This window comes from Diadema setosum, chromosome 21, assembly GCF_964275005.1.
Source record: "Diadema setosum chromosome 21, eeDiaSeto1, whole genome shotgun sequence".
Lineage (NCBI taxonomy): Eukaryota > Metazoa > Echinodermata > Echinoidea > Diadematoida > Diadematidae > Diadema > Diadema setosum.
The window spans coordinates 29002654-29021965 of record NC_092705.1 but is presented as its reverse complement, the minus strand read 5'-3'; the positions used below and the strand labels follow the sequence as shown (position 1 = coordinate 29021965).

Here is a 19312-nt window from a genome sequence, read left to right as displayed (position 1 = left end):
CACCCCACACAACTTGAGGCCTCGTCACATCGGCAGTAGGGCGTCGAAATATCTGGTTCATCTTCGATTAATCCCGGCATTAATCGTCTGAACTTGGAAGCATGGTCCACTGCCTAATGATCGGTTTGACACACACGTAACCCACCACACGCTGTCCGGCCCCCCACTGGGCTCTCTCTCCCTCTCTCTCTGTGGCTCGCTGGCCTGCTTACTTGTGGACCGACTCTTTCAATCACATTCATCATTGCTTGTCATAACTTTGGATGCCGTTGCCCGGTTACACACCAAATTGGTGCATGGACGAATTGCTCCCAAGCCGGCACTCTCCCCTCGGATGTTACCAGCGGCCAGGGGAAGCAACTGGTGTAGTGACCTGACAGGAACTGTTTTTACTTTGGTTCCCCAGCCAGCAATTCCCCACCCTCCTCCCCTTCCACCACCCCCTCCCTGACCACGCTTGTGACAAATGATTACGGGGCAATGTTAACGACTGTGGATAATTGAATCGCCAACTGTGATTTCAGGGGGGACACCCTGTGTGGATTTGCTGTCTTCTATTTTCATCCACCTTATCTTTGCGCCAGTGCCGTGTCGATGGTTTGAATGTGCATGCTGATGGGAGTTTGACTCAACAGGAACGGACAGACCAGCCTTTTTCCTCTTTCTCTTTGCTTTTCATTAACACCTTGGTCGTCACCTTTGGACGTCCCGGATGCGTACGATGGTCGTGATGTGTCTGTGCTGTTGCAGCGCGAAACGTTCGTTGAAGCAGACCGACCGGTCTGCCTCATTCGAATACATTTTTGCCCAAAAGGAAAAGAGTAAGTAGGCATTGGAATTGCTTAATCAATTGTTTTTTCCACCCCCACATACACCATTGTATCACTGTTGGTGACATGGTTGATAGAGTTGTATTTGTTGTTTTGTCTGTTTTATGCATTTAACAATTCCTAACTCGAGAGGGAGGGGTTGAAAGGCCATTAGATTATTATTTCCCATTTGTCACCCCGGTGAATATGTGCAGTGGGGTATGATGAGGGCAGTTTCATTTGGCTGCACACAACAAACAACAGAAGGCACTGGTGGGACCAAGGGAGTGTGGGGGTCCTTGAATGACAGTACAACTAAACAACAGGTTTGCAGCTGCTCAACTGATGAGCTCTTGAGTATCTGTGTAGATGAATGAACGTATGAGGGGCCCAATTGCAACACACTCAAGAGTCCTGCTTTGCAAGAATTTGGATCTTGTGCTATGCCATGTCAATGTGTCACATTTCCTTTGAAGATACGAAAAGCAAATCTTTCACATTTGTGTGGGCCTCTCGACAAGCCCCAAACAGATTATTGTCCATTGTGATTATCTGTGTACATCATGTACAGTTGTGCATAGGGTATGAAGAAATTGCACCTAATCAAAAGAAAATCAAAGGATGTTCACAGAAATATCCAGATATTTCAGATACATCAACACTTTGCTGTAGTTTTGAAGCTGTTGTTGTTTTTGTAGGGCCTATTTCCCAAATCTTTTTCTTGGTCAAGATTTGTAATCACTGCAACACTAGTCATTCAAAACAGATGTATAGCTATGGTTTCTCTAGAATATAATTACCAAAAGATACATTCATTCCAAGTGCTAGGCCTCGGAAAGTGCAAACCGTGACTATCATGATCCTGCACAGCTAATGTTTGTAGAAGGCCATGGAATTTAAAGTCAGTCATTGTAAGAAAATTAATGGTAGACCACTAAAACTGCTGTCTGTTTGAAAATGAAGTGACTGATGCCCGAAAATCATCAAAATGTATCATGCATTTTAGTTTTCACCACAGTTAACAGCTCGTTTCTAGAAATGGGTAGATAACCATGAAGACCTTTTGATATTAGTTCCGATATTGTATGTGAAAATGAGCAATGTGATAAAGCAAACTGAAAAAACCTTTAACCAGAAACAGTAAAAACATCAGAATTAATTTTATTGACTACCAGTATTATATATTTACCTCAGAAGCAATCAGTGGTCTGATCCCAATGTGGATGTACCACTTGGTATCCGCGTGCCGTGGCGTGTTAATTCTTACACACATTGCATAGTCCCACTTGGTTACAACCCATCACTCCCTTTCATGTGGCGAAGAGCCGTGTTCACATGCATCCTAAACTTCTGCAAAGTGAACTATTGTGAGATGTATGAATATATTGAAAGGAGATATTTCACATGACATATAGTATAGTTATATTTCATATCTTGTATTCTGAGTGTGACCCATGTAAAACGAAACCATGCTCCATGTTCAAATAGACTGAAATTAGAAGCAGAAAAGTAAAATAAAGGAAGAGTCAATATTTCAAAATTGGACAAGAACAGTAGAGTTTGTATAAGTTGATGCTTTTATGAAACATTGGTATCATTCGTTATCACAACACATCATGAATCTTTCATACAAAGAGGACAAATTCGAGAAAATCATCACCTCCCTCCCCTACACCACTGATTAGCACCTCCCCCTCCGCCCCACAACACCCCAAGATCCTGGTTGTAAACACCCCAGTGCCAGGAGAAGAGTGTATGGTGTGGGGGATACTGAGCACCAGTGCTGCCGTGGGTCTGGCGAATGACTTAGCATACTTTCGGGCCCAGTCACGCCTGGTCAGAGGTGTGACTGCCAATCGCTGGAAGTCAAGTTCCACGTATTATTTTGTTTCTGCAGCTCTCCATTGTCCGTTCCTTTGTGCAAAAACAAGCCACAGAAAAAGAGAAAACACACATGCATATGGACAAAGACAGAAAAACCTTGGGTTTTGGGCTGTATCTTCAACATTCCAAAAGACCATACAAACATATTTGGGGAACTGCTGCAAAGTGTCACTGTCAAGTTTCTCTTTCATTTTGCCCATTTTTCTGGAAGAAGCAAAAAAGAAGATATTGTGCAACACATAAATTATAAAGAAGGTGAATGTGGTTAAAACATTAATATTTTTGTATTAGGGGTGGGGGAGGGGACTATAGTATCATACAGTTGATAGTTTGATTTACATTACACATAACAATGACCCAGGTACCCACATATACCAAATGCACACAAGTGACTTTTATACCAAATGTGGTCTTCTGTAAACATGGAGTGGTTTGGTTTGTAAAGGCAATTGTAGAGCTGTACACTGGTGTGTTTCTGTGATCTGTAATATTTTTTTCTCTATATAAAAAATAAGTATTTATAAAGATGTTTTTGAATTAAAGATTTTTTTTCTTCAGATATTTTATTGATGTTTTAGCTTGAGCAGTTTTCCATTTGTGCACCAAAAATGATTTTCCCTTGAAATAAAAAGATTTTTTATTTTTTTTTTTACTGTGAATCAAAATTTGTTTGATCTGCAAGTGTGTGCAGCCCCACCATTGCAGCAACCCCACAATATGAAGACATTAGAAATGAATAATAAAACTTTTTTTTCCATTTTCATATTCACAAGTGCAATGTCTATTGATTACCATGATTCAGATCAAAGTCTTCAAATTCATGAATGTTGCAAGACACATTTTAGTTTCAATCACCTAAGCAATCAATAGATAAATTGTGAATGATGGTAACAATTTTGCAGCCAAATGTGATTATATATCTTCTTCCTTGTTTTCTGTGAAAGCAAGGACCCAATTTGTGAGTTCAAGTACAATGTAATTTTGCACACAGATTTTCAAACAGAAAGTGAAATGTAATTGTATCCATCAAGAATTACAGAAATGGAAATGGTGCACTCTGGTTTAGTTTGATTTGGATATCCTGTTCTAGTAGAAACTAATGTGAATGTGTGGGAAAACTTTAGTCAGAAACTGAAATTGTGACATCATTTTTGATTGAGTCTTCATGGTAGAATACAGTGTACCTCCAGAGGTCTTTTGCCAAGGGGCCCATTTATAACTGCTTGCAAAAATGGAGTGCTTACTCCGATGCTGCAAAAAAATAACCTTATCAGAAAAAGCTCAGAGCCAGGGGTCTTTGCTAACTTCACATGAATATGCAATATTTAAAGGGATGTCCCGTCAAAATCATGGCTTTAACAAGTGTAAATTGGGCTTGAGGTGAATTTTGTGAAATTTGCAGGATTAATTCCTCAAACTTGACAGCAAAGTCTGTGATTAAACATGATTAAATATAATGGTGCTTTTTAACTCATGTGAGGTTATGATACCTCTTCACAGATCATCGTTGTTCAATCTCTTGAATGAGTTATCTCCGTGAAGCGAGTGCACTTTTTTCAGGAAATCACCCTTGAAAAATTGGGAGGGATTTCCTTTCGTTTTTTGTTTTTTTTATAATCTAAACTATGTGCTTATAGTTTTTTGAACACCACATAAGGACCAATATTTCTGAACCAAACATGTGCAAATCTGAAACTTCTACCAATTTCCTCAGAATCAGCAGCAATGAATTCCGGATAATGTGCTTCAGATCTTAAGCTTGAACTTCCTGACCTGTAAAAGATCCTGTTTTGTGGTGGGTTGCTGACTTTGAAAAAAAGAAAAGAAAAGAAAAGTGTTGCACTTTGCAGACTGAAGGTCATAATGCTGTTATAATGTTGCCAAGGATACGGATATTTGAAAATTGTATTGCCAGTTATTTTTAAATCTTTGAGTAGAGTGTTTGCAAAACAATTCATTCCAACACTGCCAGCTATAGGGAAAATACAATGTATGAGTGTTGAAAATCCATTCACTCACAGATTTTTATTTTTTTATTGATTTGTATTTATTTATTTATTTGTTTATTTATTTATTTATTTGTATATTTATTTATTTTCTTGAAGCAGCATTTACCATCATTTTAAACTTTTTTCAGTCTTTTTGTTGCTTCATTCTGTAATATCAATGACTCCGTGAACCATGTGTGACCATAAAGGTCAGGTTTCTTTATTGACTTTTTTTTTTTTTTTTTATTGGAACCGTTGCAGTTCATAGTGGATGTGTGCAGAGATAGCTGTTCAAAATTTGAGGAAATACTGAAAAATGTTTCCCACCAAACAGATGCATGTGTGCATTTTGTACACAATGTACATATTATGTACAAATGTAAAGTGTGAATATTTCTTTGTGATCACGTTTGTTTACACAACAGTTTGTAAGAAAAGGAAATGTCTTGTCAACCTTGAGTGACACTGTTCCAGTCTGGTGATTTTTGTACCTGTGGTTTAGTCAGTGCAGAACATCCTGAAGCCTGCATTATACAATAGTTCGGGGGAAAGCACAATTTGTTTTGCAAAATCTTACATTTAAGTATAGTGTACACCAAAGATTTTGTGAAGAAGATGTCACAGCATGTAATGTAAATGTTGGTAAAATCACCACCAGCCCATTTGACCTCACATGTTGCGCTCACATACACATACTTAATACTGCATTTTAAGTACACACATTCCTGAGTACACTATCCTTTACATACCATCATACAATTAAATTTGCTGGCAACTTTTGCATCCAGTCTTTATTGCCTGCTCTGTAACATAATGAAAAAGAAAAATATATAAACACACACAAAAGAAAAATGATTCTTTACCAGTTGTATGACATGGCCTTGAGAGCTTCTGGAATGACGTGGGCGAATAATACAAGAAATGAAATGAAGTGTGATGGTATGACTTACATCGTTCATGCAATTTCTAAATGAAGGACTAAAATTCAAATAGATGGGGGAAAAAAATTATGTGCATGCATGTAGTGTGATGTCATTATTATAATTATACAGGAAACAACTTGTCATGTTGTTGCGCAATTCATTACTGTTGGAAATTTCCTAACTGACACCACCAATGCAACTTATTAATTGCTTCAATGAACTTAAATAAATTACAGGTCTATTGTATAAAAGTCAAAGTCTTCAGCCTACCGTATTCGGATCATCCTCGTTGGAGGTTGGGAAACGAAACAAAGCAAAACCGCAAAGGACAATTCTACACCATTGCTGCATTCACACAAAAGAGTTATCTATTTTTGCATCACAGTGGGAAAATTGATTTTATGTTTGATGCCGTTCACATGCACTATTAAAAAAGAAAAATCACTTGACTGCAAATGAAGCACTTTGAATCTCCAGACTGCACATCTATGCCTATAAAACATTGACCAGAGCATGACCCTGGACCAAACTCTACTACATATTGTACATGTATGTTGGCAGACTTCAGTGGTGCAGACCTAGTGTGGCGAGATACACCATGGGATGCAATGAAAAAAATTATGATTGAGCTGTAATGATTAAAGGTCCAGTTTACCTTTGGGAGCAGTGATTTTAAAAATGTTCAAGATATCACATTTGATGCACATGTGTAGGTCTGTTGTATCACAAAACGACCTACCATATAAAATTTGTGCAATAAACCCTAACATATAAGGAGATATCAGTATTTTTCTCAATAAACCGTAACTGTAGACGGTTTAATTTGGAAGTATTCTTATTATAACTATTGTTCACATTTTGTGTATTTAACAATACTTAACATCGATTATACGGATTCAGTTTTTTACAGTGGTTGTTTCTATCCCTAACTCGCATTTTAGAACTAGTTTAAAGCACTAATGCTGGGTTTCTATTTCATCTGTAAATGGTAAACTATGCCTTTAAATAGATTAGTGAGTTCTTTGCATGCTATTCGCACGCACTGTGACAGACAAATTATTGTGAGTGTTTAAAAAAAAAAGACAGATTTTTGCATTGCAATGCATATTGTGAGCAGTAATATTGTGTGTGTGTGTGTGTGTGTGTGTGTGTGTGTGTGTCAACACAAGTTTTTGCATTACATAGTAGAATTGGATCATCACAACCTATTAATTTTGTGATGTGTGTGAATGGGCTTTCTGCTCAAGTTGGCTATTCAGTGAACAGAGTTAAATCAAGCAAACAAAATGGCAGATTTCTCATTGTAAAGTGCACCTAAAAAGTAAAGAAATGGATGATAACATACTCACATTCTCTCATGAAACACTGATAATAGTATGATGAACTTTCTATATGTCCATTAATCTATATTTTTCACAGTCAACTTGAATATGGTGTTGAATGTCATGATGATATAGATGAGGTACCTTTCAGGGCCCTGTACTGTCATAATATCCTTCTGCCCCAATATCTACAAAGGAAGGAAATCATGTCTCCTTTCCAGATGCGGATTGTATCGTGTAAACCCAAATCGGTGCTGGTGTATGTGGGAGATAGCCATCATGTACGCGATGTACAGAGTGGAACCAGACTTTACAGACTCGATTTACAAATTTTCAGGAAAAAACAATCTTTTGAGAAGCTTATCTGAAGAAAAATGCCACCTGAAGAACGACAGGTAGAATGATAGTTTGGGTAGGAAAGTCCAAAGACCTCATTCTTCGGGTTGGCTTTTTCCAAAACCTAGCCACCTTGGCACTGTGCGCGCTGGGTCAAGTTTATCAATGCCTCTTTCTTTTTATGATCTGAATGTATTTTAGTTTTTATATTTGTTTGTGAGTATGGACTTTATTTTTGTTGTTTGTTTTGTTTCTTATTTTGGACTTGGTGTTTGTTGTTGAAACATTGTTTTAGATTTGCTTCGGAACCCTTCAAGCAAAATCTTGACAATGCTAATAGTTTCTACACAACTTGTGAGTGGATAGTAAAGGTAAATTCCTACTCAAAACATTCCTTTTACCTTAATCCTTACTTCCACCCAGTGTGGTCTCTAATGATACCCTCATCTCAACCTAACTGGTATCTGATGTTGTCTTTGATGGTATAAATGTCTGTCCAGTACTCACATCCATGTTGATGTACACAGTGTCCTCTTTCTTGTGATACTGAGAGAAAAACAAGTTTTTCAACATATTGTCTGGCAAACAACACCAACGACAATAGTGCCGCGCCTTTTATATCCACTAGGGGTACATTTCCTCGCCTCATTAGTCGGTCTTCATGGTGGATCTGGAAAAGAGAAAGTAGTCTCACCGTTGGCCAAAGTGACAATTCGTATGGAAAGCACATACCAGAGAAGTGAAATTTATGATCCAGAATGCAGCATGTATGTGATGAATCAGATTTGCTTTTGATTCTGCGGGGGAAACTTGGGGAAGAACGAAGAACATGTTACAGAAAATTCAAGGAATCCAAGTCTGCCCCTCACCACAAGTTTAAGCTGAAGTTTGGCACACATCATTTCATACCTCATACCATCTACCAGATGAAGCATGGACCAGGGAGGTGGGGGGGGGGGGTAGGGGGTAGGGGGGAGGGGAAAAGTTGATATAGAGACAACTTGCTGCAGTGGTCTTTACTTTAAACCAATGTCAGGAAATACCCAACTGTGCTATTTGTGGGGAGGGAGGGGGGAGAGTGAACGAGATTGGTAGAAAAGAAATGCATCTTATGTTGTAACTTCATCAATGAGTTGTTGTCCCCATTAGCAAGCAGGTTGCTACCAGCTCACCTATGCGATTACCTGAGGCGAAATTATTCTAATTATCTTGCAATTATCATGCCAACTTCCAAAACTGTTTAGAAGTTTGTATCAGCCATTACAGACAACTTGTGCACAATATCTCTTGAATTATGTTGTATTACATAAACTTTCTAGGAGTCCTTGATTACAAACTTTCATTTAGTCCATAATCACAAACTTTTTCCGAGTCCTTTAATAATCACATTTACACTTTCTGTGAGTTCATACTACTGCAGAAGTATTGTAGGAATAAGATGTGAATGTACTGTCGTCATTCTATGGAATATGACAGTTGACTACATGTTATCATCTATTTGAAATGATCTTTCATACAACATGCTATAAGTTATTCTCTGTCTATGTCGTTTGTTTGTTTGTTCTATTCAGATGCAGCGACAGAGACCAAAATTATAAATGACAACGTGCAGGGTACCGAGAAGGTAGACAAACTCAAATACCATTCAGAGGTAAGTCAGCTTTTTAACAATGATAAAAAACACAACAGCAAAAGAAATAACTTGCCTCGACTCTTTCACTATTATATCTAATTTCTTTCTGTCGTTATCGTTGTCATAAATAATACCAAGACCGAGTACATTCAGTGTAGCATGATATGGTTTGGTTTTTGTCCATTTCTGCTTTGTTTATCTCTTGAGTTTAAAAAAAAAAAAAAAAAAAAACCAGAGGAAACTTGAAATCTATGAGAGACCAAATGTACCATTCTCAGTCTGCCCACATGTTGGAATAAACCACTTGTTTAGTGTCCATATGAAAATGTTTAATAATGACAAGAGTAATTTGCAAAACCATTGGATGCTTGAATGTTTCTTAATTCAACCATAAATTAACTGCTGATGACAGTTATTTAAGTTAAAGATAATAAAAAGTTTTGGTACCTCAAAAGTTTCCCTGAATTTCCTTGTCTTGGTTTGTGTTTCACGTTAAAGTACGTTGTCTGTGTGAATTACTCGCCCCAAAGTGCTCTCATGTCTTAGTAGTCATGCAATAATGGTTTCGTACCGGAGCCGTCGCCGTACGGCGTCGATAAATATTGTACGAAACCACTCACTGCGACCAGCAGCGTGCAGCCCATTGTACGCATAGCTAACTGCGACCAGCAGCCCCATACGCATAGCGTAATGGGGCTTCGCATTGTAACATTCAGGATCATGACAGAATTAGTATCGCGGGTAAATGTCAATTTAAAATCCCAAAATTTCTTCGATTTGAAGACTTACCAATTAAGTTGAAGTATTGAAAACAGGCTTCGAACAATGTTTGGTTCTGCCAATAGTCCCTTTCTTTTCGAATTGATGACTGAATGTGACTCGGTCGAGAGGACCTTGGGAGAGCTACATACACCATGGCCCGACGCATACACTGACTACTACGGCCAGCGCATGCGCACACAAACATCTTATCCGTTGATATGGGATTTGAAATTTGTGTGCATGTGATGTGTTCGCATGCACTGGCTGTAGTATTCAGTGTACGTGGTGTATGTAGCTCTCCCAAGGTCCTCTCGGCCGAGTCACATTCAGTCATCAATTCGAACAGAAAGGGACTGTAGGCAGAACCAAACGATGCCCGAAGCCTGTTTTCAATGCTTCACCTTAATTGGTAAGTCTTCAAATTGAAGAATTTTTGGGATTTTAAGTTAACATTTATCCCGCGATACTAAATCTGTCATGGTCCTGAATGCTACAATGCAAAGCCCGATTACGCTATGCGTATGGGACTGCTGGTCGCTATGCGTATGGGGCTGCTGGTCGCAGTTAATTGCATGATTACTAAGACATGAGAGCACTTTGGGGCGAGTAAGTCTCACAGTGTTAGTTATATGAAAGGTACTTTAACCTGAAACACAAACTAAGACAAGGAAATTTTTGAGGTACCAAAACTTTTTATTATCTTTAAACAGTTTCGAGTATCGAACCAAAGTTGGCTCCAATTCATGTGAGATTCCACTGACATAGTTATTCTTCGTCAAGACTGACTGACAAATTTTGACCATGTGGCACGCCAGTCAGATTTAAAAGTTAGCATGGTTCATCCAAACAGTTCTAAATGGTAGACTGTGACTGGTTCAAGGTATTAGCAATATATTGAGATTTAATAATTTCAAGCACTACTCCCTATGTAGGAGGGATTGAGCTCTTATTGCATCCATCACAATTGGAGTAATGTACGGACAGATATCTAAAAAAAGAAAAGAAAAAAGGCCTGTTCTCAATGGAAAATAATGCATCATTTAAAAATCATGGTATTTGAGCTTTCCATATACACTGCAATGAAAAATGGCTGTGTTAGAAATATCTTGAGGTTTGCCCTCACTATTGGCATACACAATATGATAGAGATCCGAGTGATCTACTGCATCCCCTAGACTGTGGTAGACTTTAAACGTGAATCTTGAAACTATGGATATAATGTCATGATAGTCTGGCCAACTACAGTGTAGCTCCACACTGTGTCCAACCTCCTACAACTTTCAGATCTGGGGGAGATGATTTAAGAAACACCCTTTGGCTGATTACCATGACACATAGCCAAGGTATGAGACGCAATGTCAAAGTGCTGACTACCTGTTGTGACAAAAAAATTTGAGGTCAAAGGTCACTGAACTTTCCAAATGTTTTTCGGCACTTTAGCTACAAATATACAGTAGCAGTATAATTTGATAGGAAGGTTGGAACATAATTGACAAAATAATGGGTCAGAGGTCAAAGGTCACCAAAATGCAGCAAAAATATAATTTCCTGGCCATAAATTTAGATGACATAGTCCAATTACTTTTTTTTTCCCCGGTATGTGCGATGGATAGAAATGAAGTTTGAAATATTTTCTGTGGGCGAACAGGCCGAAAGGTTTAACATTGAGGTCAGAGGTCAAGGTCAGTGAACTTCCTCAAAATGTCATGAAAAGATCAATCATACTCTTTTGGTAGGCATGTAGAATATGGAGATGGTATGGAATTAGGGAGGCATCCTAGTCAACTGCATGCTGCTGTTAAATACTACTTTTTCATGTTTTTTGTATTTGGTTTTGTTCGTCATGTCAAACCCAGGTCATAGAAGCCCTGCTGGAATCAGAAAAGCACTTCATGACGGAACTCCAGACACTAATATCAACGTATCTAAGGCCGCTGGAATGGGCAAATGTGTAAGTAAAGTCATGCGCGCCATAAGCGGTTCGATTTCCTGTCGCTAATCCTGAAGGCAATGTGATCCAAAAGTTTGTCGGGAGCTTGCGAGGATACGTCTGCTGGTGGAAATTTATGAAAGTTGGATAGACATGCAAGAGAGACTTACAAGGGTACTTGGTGTAATCATAGTGTTATAAGATTGATAGGATGGGATCTTTAGGGAGGGGGCAATGTAATCCTGCCTTCACAAGCTTCAGAGGGCGCTGTTCCAAAAATAGAGCATCATTTTTGTGTCCAGTACAAGTCTCAAAGTGATCAGAGTGGTAAGCATTTTTTTTTTTTTTCGTTCTGACACAATTATGCCCCAGTCTTAAATCCTACTATCTCTGGCTGATCATTATTTTGAACTTATTCAGCCAAAACTAACATCATGTTTCGCACTTTTATGGCAAAAAAAAAAAATTAATTTTCATCAGTCCTTTATATACCATTTATAAGAAAATTGTGAGGTGATGCGTAATCAGCTCACTCATTTGCATATTCATATCAGCTTTTTGAGAACTTGTTTGGAAAACTTTGCAAAACTTTACAATTTCATTGCTTTCCTAAGCTTTTAGCAAATTTTGATCAAATTTTCACAGTTGTGTTGTAAAATTTTATTCTTTCTTCTTAGACTGACATCTAACTGGTCCTTAATTTCCCTGCCAGTAAATTTCTTTAAAAGAGTCTTGGACGTACATATGTGTTTATGTGTGTTCATATTATGTGTGTCTGTCTGTCTGTGGTACTGCATGCATGCACACCTCTTTCCCATGTAGATTGTAATAATAGGCATGGATTCACCCGTAAATTGTATGAAGGAAAACTAATTTATTTGAAGCAACATGCTCACAGCTAGCTTTATGATTTCTATTATGGAAGAATATCAACTCTATTGCATTTTTCCATCCCACGATAATTGTGCATTTCCTGATTACGAGATTACAACTGGTAGCAATTTTGCTGTTCTTTACATTTGCCATTTTTTTGTGTGCAGGGAATCCACAAAGTACAATATATTTGGGTGTCTCTTTTCTCACAGTCATACAAAGAGTGATTTTGGGGGTTAATGTTCTGGAAACATTTTGCGATGTGAATGCTTTCCTTTTTTGTGTGTGTGAAATCCATAGATCTTTCTGTGGTTTTTGTCATGTTTTTTTTTTTTTTTTTTTTTTTTACATTTCCTGGCTCTATTTGATTTTTGTCATTTTTTATGTAAGGTTTTTGTTTGTTTGTTTTTTTTAACCTAAGGATTTTTTTAGGTGGTAGAAATTGCTTGGGGAGATAATCATTCCGCTTCCTCAAAATTTCAGTGGATTATTCTTTAGGTTACGGCTTCATTTCCTGGTGTAATGGATACCTTAGAAAAAAAATTCCATCCCCTTATTTAAAGGACATGTTCACCTTCACACATGTGGATTGAGTGACTGCAGCAAATTTGAACACATCAGTGAAAGTTTGAGAAAATCAGACAATCCGTTTCAAAGTTATGAATCTTTAAAGTTTCTGTGCAGTCACTGCTGGATGGGAAGACTGTTACTTTTTTCTTTATATTGTTCTACGCACATGACATCACAGGCTTAAGAAGTCTTCTCATGCAGCAATGGCGGCACTGGAACTTTAAAAATTCATAACTTTTGAAGAGATTGTCTGATTTTCCTCAAATTTTCACTGATATGTTCTACTAATATTGCTACATTCTCTCCATCCACATATATTAATTTGAACTTGTCCTTTAGCCCTGGAACCTGCTTGTTAGTCAGTGAAGAGGAGGGAAAAAATTATAAATGTTATTTAGTTGGCAAGGACCTCCATGATGTGTAGAAGTGAGCTGTGTTTAATCATGAATATTAACATTTTTTTTTCTTCTGGTGAGATTTAATACAGTATTTGAGGAATTTCTTCCTTTTCCTTATGTCCATAGTCCTAAGTACTCTGATCTCATGCTCTTACCATCTTTCATTGGGCACTGAGAGGAGTATTCATTCATGTTGTGTGTTGAATAACACAGCGCTCAGTCAATTGCAGCTTCTTGCTCATGTTATGTGTGACTCGCCAGATCAGGAAATGTAGTGAACAACAACCTAGACAAAAGATGCATCGTGCTTTCATACCTGATTGCACAAGGTCATTTCTGTAATAATTTGGTGTGCTTGTAATCACATTCTTGTGTGTATGTGTGTGTGTGTGTGTGTGTGTGTGTGTGTGTGTGTGTGTGTGTGTTTGCAGTACTAGTGGTAGTAGTAAACACAGTGGTAGTGGTGGTAGTGGTAGAAGTAGTAGTAGTAGTAGTAGTAGTAGTAGTAGTAGTAGTAGTAGTAGTAATAGTAATAGTAGTAGTAGTAGTAGTGGTAGTGGTAATGCTAGTGGTGGTGGTAGTAGTTGTGGTAGTGGTTGTAGTGGTAGTAGTAGTAGTAGTAGTAGTAGTGGTAGTAGTGCTAGTAGTGGCAGTAATAGTAGTAGTAGTAGTAGTAGTAGTAGTAGTAGTAGTAGTAGTAGTAGTAGTAGTAGTGGTAGTAGTGCTAGTAGTGGCAGTAATAGTAGTAGTAGTAGTAGTAATAATAGTAGTAGTAGTAGTAGTAGTAGTAGTAGTAGTAGTAGTAGTAGTAGTAGTAGTAGTAGTAGTAGTAGTATATAGTAGTAGTAGTAATAGTAGTAATAGTAGTAGTAGTAGTAGTAGTAGTAGTAGTACTTAGTATACAGTAGTAGTAGTAGTAGTAGTAGTAGTAGTAGTAGTAGTAGTACTTAGTATACAGTAGTAGTAGTAGTAGTAGTAGTAGTAGTAGTGGTAGTGGAAGTAGTAGTAGTAGTGGTGGTAGTAGTAGGTATTGTCCGGTACCAATGTGTGCAGCATGGGCATGAGAGACATTGCAGGGCAAAAAATTTTATCCAAGGAAGTTCAAGCTAGTGTAGATTTTAGGTCGGTATCTCCCATCTACAACGTGGGAACACAGAGACTTGGCCACTTTGACAGCACTCTTATACTTCAGGGTCGGTTTGATTGCAATCAGGGTTTCAGTCCCTTGTGTGTCTCAAAAGTAAAATAACATCTTTCATGGGGCTCAGAGTTGGATGTGCTGGCTGGGAAATATTGATATCTGTCACATGTCTAGTGTAAAAACAAATTGTGCCATTCTTTTTTTTTTATACTTTATCTTTAAACCTTGGACCTATTCTCAGTTTTGATATTCTAATGATACTTTTGGATTCAGTTTGTTTTGAAGGTAATTTTATCCCAGAGACAAGGTTGTCAGAGTGAAACTTGTGAAAGTGAAAACTAGAAACAATCTACACATCTTTGAATGTCAGTAAAGTCACCTGACATTTCGTCATGTTGCGATATCAGAATTATCATCTAGGTCACATGATCATGGTATACTGATCATGTGCAAAATTAATCATTGCTTGCAAGGAAGATAGACAGGAAAGAAGTTATGAAATACCCGTCACTTTGGATGATGTACAACAGAATTCTGTTCCTTGAGATGTTTTTTTTTTCTTTCGCTATCTTTCCTATCTTGAGTTTGGATGAGAATTATACCTAATGCCATTCAAATCATATTCATCCATCAATATGGAAATAATTTCACTAGCTTTAACATTACCATACTTGTGTCTATTGCCTTGGTAATCTGCAGGGCCTATCACACCATTAAAGTCTTCAGCAATTATTAAGGGGGCTTGATTCTGTTGCTTAGGTAAATCAAAATAAGTGGAGTTTGAGGAAAACAAGTTCTATTTATGAGAAATGTTTAAATTAATGATTTTTCTCCCTCAAAACGAGGGCTATCAAAAGACGGGAAGTATGAGGACAGTTATGTGACCCAAACTACTCCTTTGAGACATCCACTGAATGCCATGTTAGAAGGACTCTATGATATTCAGATATTCCTAACTTTGGTGATCATAATATGCCTGATTTTGCCCAAATTTTCACCTAATACGTTGCCTGAAATCTCACTGGATTTTGTGGAACTTGAATTTCCCCTTGGGGTACAGTCTCAGTTTAAGTCAGTCATGAGTGATGACTCAGTAATAGTGAGATATAGGGGGTAGTGTTAGCTGTGGGGCCCTGTGTACTATAAATTCAATAAAACAAATAGTACCCAACAGACATTAGGTCTCTAAAGCTCTGCCTCTCTACTCTTTTTTTTTTTTTTTATAGCTGGCAATAGAATTAATGTATATCATCGTATAATTGGCGAGTAACAATCCTGAAGAAATCACTGATGATGTTGAAAGTTTTTGGAGGTTGTGTTCATTGATTGGTTCATTTGTTATTTATATATTGCCTGTGAAGTCTTGTTATATTTGTTTAATTGTTTTGAGATGAGAGATTGAGAGAGATATTTGTATGAGGAAAGGGGAAAATGTTTATATTGTATGTGATTAAAAGATATACTGCTTTTCAAAGTTACTCATCGCAGTTTTAATGTTACAGAATACGCATTCAAGGTAATCATAAAGACGGGGTTCAAAGAATGAGTCAATCTGGGATTTTTCCTCCCTCTCTGTCCTATTTTGATGTACCAAGGAGCCACTCATCATGACTAATATCTGATTGGATCATTCGGTATTGATTTATCCCCCACATCGTTGACATATTGCACATAAAGGCATGATTTTATAGCTTTGAACACCGTGATGCTCATTCCTAGTGAGGTCTTCAAACTTTGCTTGACCCCCCTTTGCTTGACCCCCCCCCCCCCCTTTGCTTTTGGCCGCTGTCCTGGACAGTTGTAGATGAGGGATACCGACAGCTACTCGACCACAGACCCAGCCAGGGAACCAATCATAACTCCTTCCCCTTCTCTTCTTATTTGGCCAGTTTTTGTTGCTACCGAATAACTTTGGCTGTGGAGAGACATTATATTGCTTGACTTCTTAGTGTAAAACAGTCTTCAATTTGCTGGTTTCAGATTACCTCTGTGGTGAACACATATCTATCTATCAGGGTGTTCAGATGCAAAAAATTTACACTTTAACAGTATAGCTATACCATGAATTTATACGTCTGAACACTGACTGACGAAATGACATATAACGAAACGATGGTCAGAGCATGTGTCAAACTAGAACGCGATAATGAATCAGCATTCCATCATGTCCATTATGCATCTGAACGTGTGGTGACCATAGAACAGTATAACTGGGCGGGGCTTAATGTGAGCATGCACGAAACCGGCTATGTCGTTACCATAACAACATTCGCATTGGAAAACTGCGCATCTATACGACGTTTTCCCGAATGGTCGAGATGAGTGTCTGAGCGTCTGAATGGTCTGTCGGCTATACGATGATTCTTTGTACGTCGTTTCTTTATTGAGTTTTGGTATAAACTAGCTTGCATCTGAACAAGGGGTATAGGCAGTGTCAGAACATGCAGCGCCGTTGGACCAAACGGTCCAGGCTGTCGAAGGGGTGTATTTTTTCTACGAAGCATTCTGGCATTGTTCTGTCCCCGTGCTATTCCACTAGAGTGTTTGTACTGGGAGGAATCAGGCTTTAAAACAACATTACTTTTCACATGTGAATAGGTCTTAAAACATTATCAGAATTAAACCATTTCACTACTGCCAGAACACTGCCAAGACAAGCTAATCTCAATAACATGATTTTGTCATATTAGGTAGATTACTAACCAATTTGGCAGTTATAAACAAAAATATTGTGAGAGGATGCTGTTTCTGACTTTTCACATAGACCTTCACATTGAAATTATTACTCTTTTTTTTGTATCTGTTCAGATTTTTATAACAAGGTACATGTACATCATGTGTTGGATGTTTTCACCATGATTTGTACAATGTTTGCCTGTTTTTGTCTTTCATAAGTGATTCTTTATCTCATCTTTATCTTAATTTGTCCTCTTTCTTCTCTCTTTCTCATTCTTCTTGTCTCTTTCGATCTTGTGTTTCTCTCTCTCCCTTGTATATCATATCTGTCCATTCATTTTCCTATCTATCTTTTTTTACCTATCTCTGCTGTCGCCCTCTCTTTCTCTTTCTATCTATCTACCACTCCATCTATATATATATATCTCTATCTACCTATATATTTCTCTTTTTCTGTCTGTCTCTCACTCTGCCCTATATCTTTACCTCTTTCCATATATTACCTCTTTCAATCAGAAGCATATCTTCCTTTGATTCTTTCAAGAAGGCACTGAAAACTTACCTGTTCAAGCATTGATGATCGTATATGTTATGATCAATTGTATATGCTATGTCAAGCACATAGAGAATTGTATTATGCTATGTCAAGCGCATAGAGAATTTTGTTAATCATTATGCGCTTTATAAATGTGAATTATCAGTTGTATTATACAGATATATCTCTCACTTTACATATATTTCTCTCCCCCAGACTCCCGATACCAGACTGGTCAACGTTGTGCTGCAACTTGGAGGATATCCTCAGCTTCCAACAGAGCCTTATCAAGTCAATAGAAGAAGCGGGGCAGTGAGTATACCATCACATTCACAGGCTGCAAACTGAAATTTGCAGCCAGTTCTTGTGATTATCATTCAGGCCATCATTGTGTAAGTTTGAGAAAGGGATAGGAAAAGTTAATTAGAAAAGTGTATGATATGCCCAGGTCTTGGTTAATATGTAATCCCTTTCAGTTAATGGTCATAATGCATCATTAACTACTGGGTTCATCGTGCAAATACAAGGCGTGTACTTTCAAGTAAGTGGATGATATGTTCTACTTTAATAATGATAATAATAATAATAACACTTACAACAATGATGATGATGATAATGATAATATTAGTAATGATAGTGATATCAACAACAATGCCAACAACAACAATTGCATTTATATGGCGCTTTATACAGGTGTTTCGAAGCGCATTGGTACTATCTATACAAGAAAACTGGAACTTCTTTTAAAAAAAAAAAAAGTATTTTTATGATAATAGGGGAAGGTTTAAAAATACAGTTGGTCCTCAAGCCATATCTGCTTCTCTGCCCTGATGCTATTGTAGCCATCTTTAGGTGAGCTGCAGAAGCAATCCCCAGACAGCATAATTATCGAGAGAGGGCGTCTCTTGATTTTTACCTTTAATGCTGTACATAGATTCCACTTGAATGCATTGTCGGGTTAAAGTCGTACCTCAAGGTTTTTCGTGCCAGCTAGCTCGGATGCATATTCCACTCGAATAGATTAAGAGATTTTCAAGCCCTAATTCTCGCGGTTTAGGGTGATAGGACAGAAATTTGGGACACGCCCAACAGGGTGAAATCAAACCCTGATTGTGATACAAGGCTCACTGCTCTTGGTGCCTGGGGCCCGGGCTATTTCGGATTGCAATCCAATTTGGATTGCACGTCATTACGGCATTGGCAGGATAATTTTCGAGTGATCAGTTAATTAGGAAGAAACCAGGCAACCTTTCCAAAGAGGGGATCATAATATCATATGAACAAAAGTTTTAAAGGTATTGTTGCACTACCTTGCCACCCTTCCAATTTTAACTAAATTTGGTGTGTTGATGGTACTAGACTACTTGGCTTCAAATAGCATTTGCCCAAAGTGTGATCGCAATTTCTCATGGCCTGTTAAGAAGAAGAGAGGAGTCTCCTCAATTTCCAGATGGAGTTGTTATCCAGATACAATTAAAATAAAAGAGGCTGATGACATCACTTAGTTAGACACTGTTACAGAGCTTCATCAT

At 37.9% G+C, this 19312-nt stretch overlaps 1 protein-coding gene across 1 annotated transcript in view; it reads left to right on the top strand.

Moving 5' to 3' along the window:
* The window catches only part of LOC140244304 (rho guanine nucleotide exchange factor 7-like), an 89630-nt gene that overhangs the window by 28983 nt on the left and 41335 nt on the right, over positions 1-19312 (top strand). Inside the window, exons 4-6 of the mRNA XM_072323947.1 lie at positions 8834-8913; positions 11514-11608; positions 17997-18092. Of these exons, the coding sequence (XP_072180048.1) occupies positions 8834-8913; positions 11514-11608; positions 17997-18092 (271 nt within the window). The remainder of the gene's footprint in view (positions 1-8833; positions 8914-11513; positions 11609-17996; positions 18093-19312) is intronic.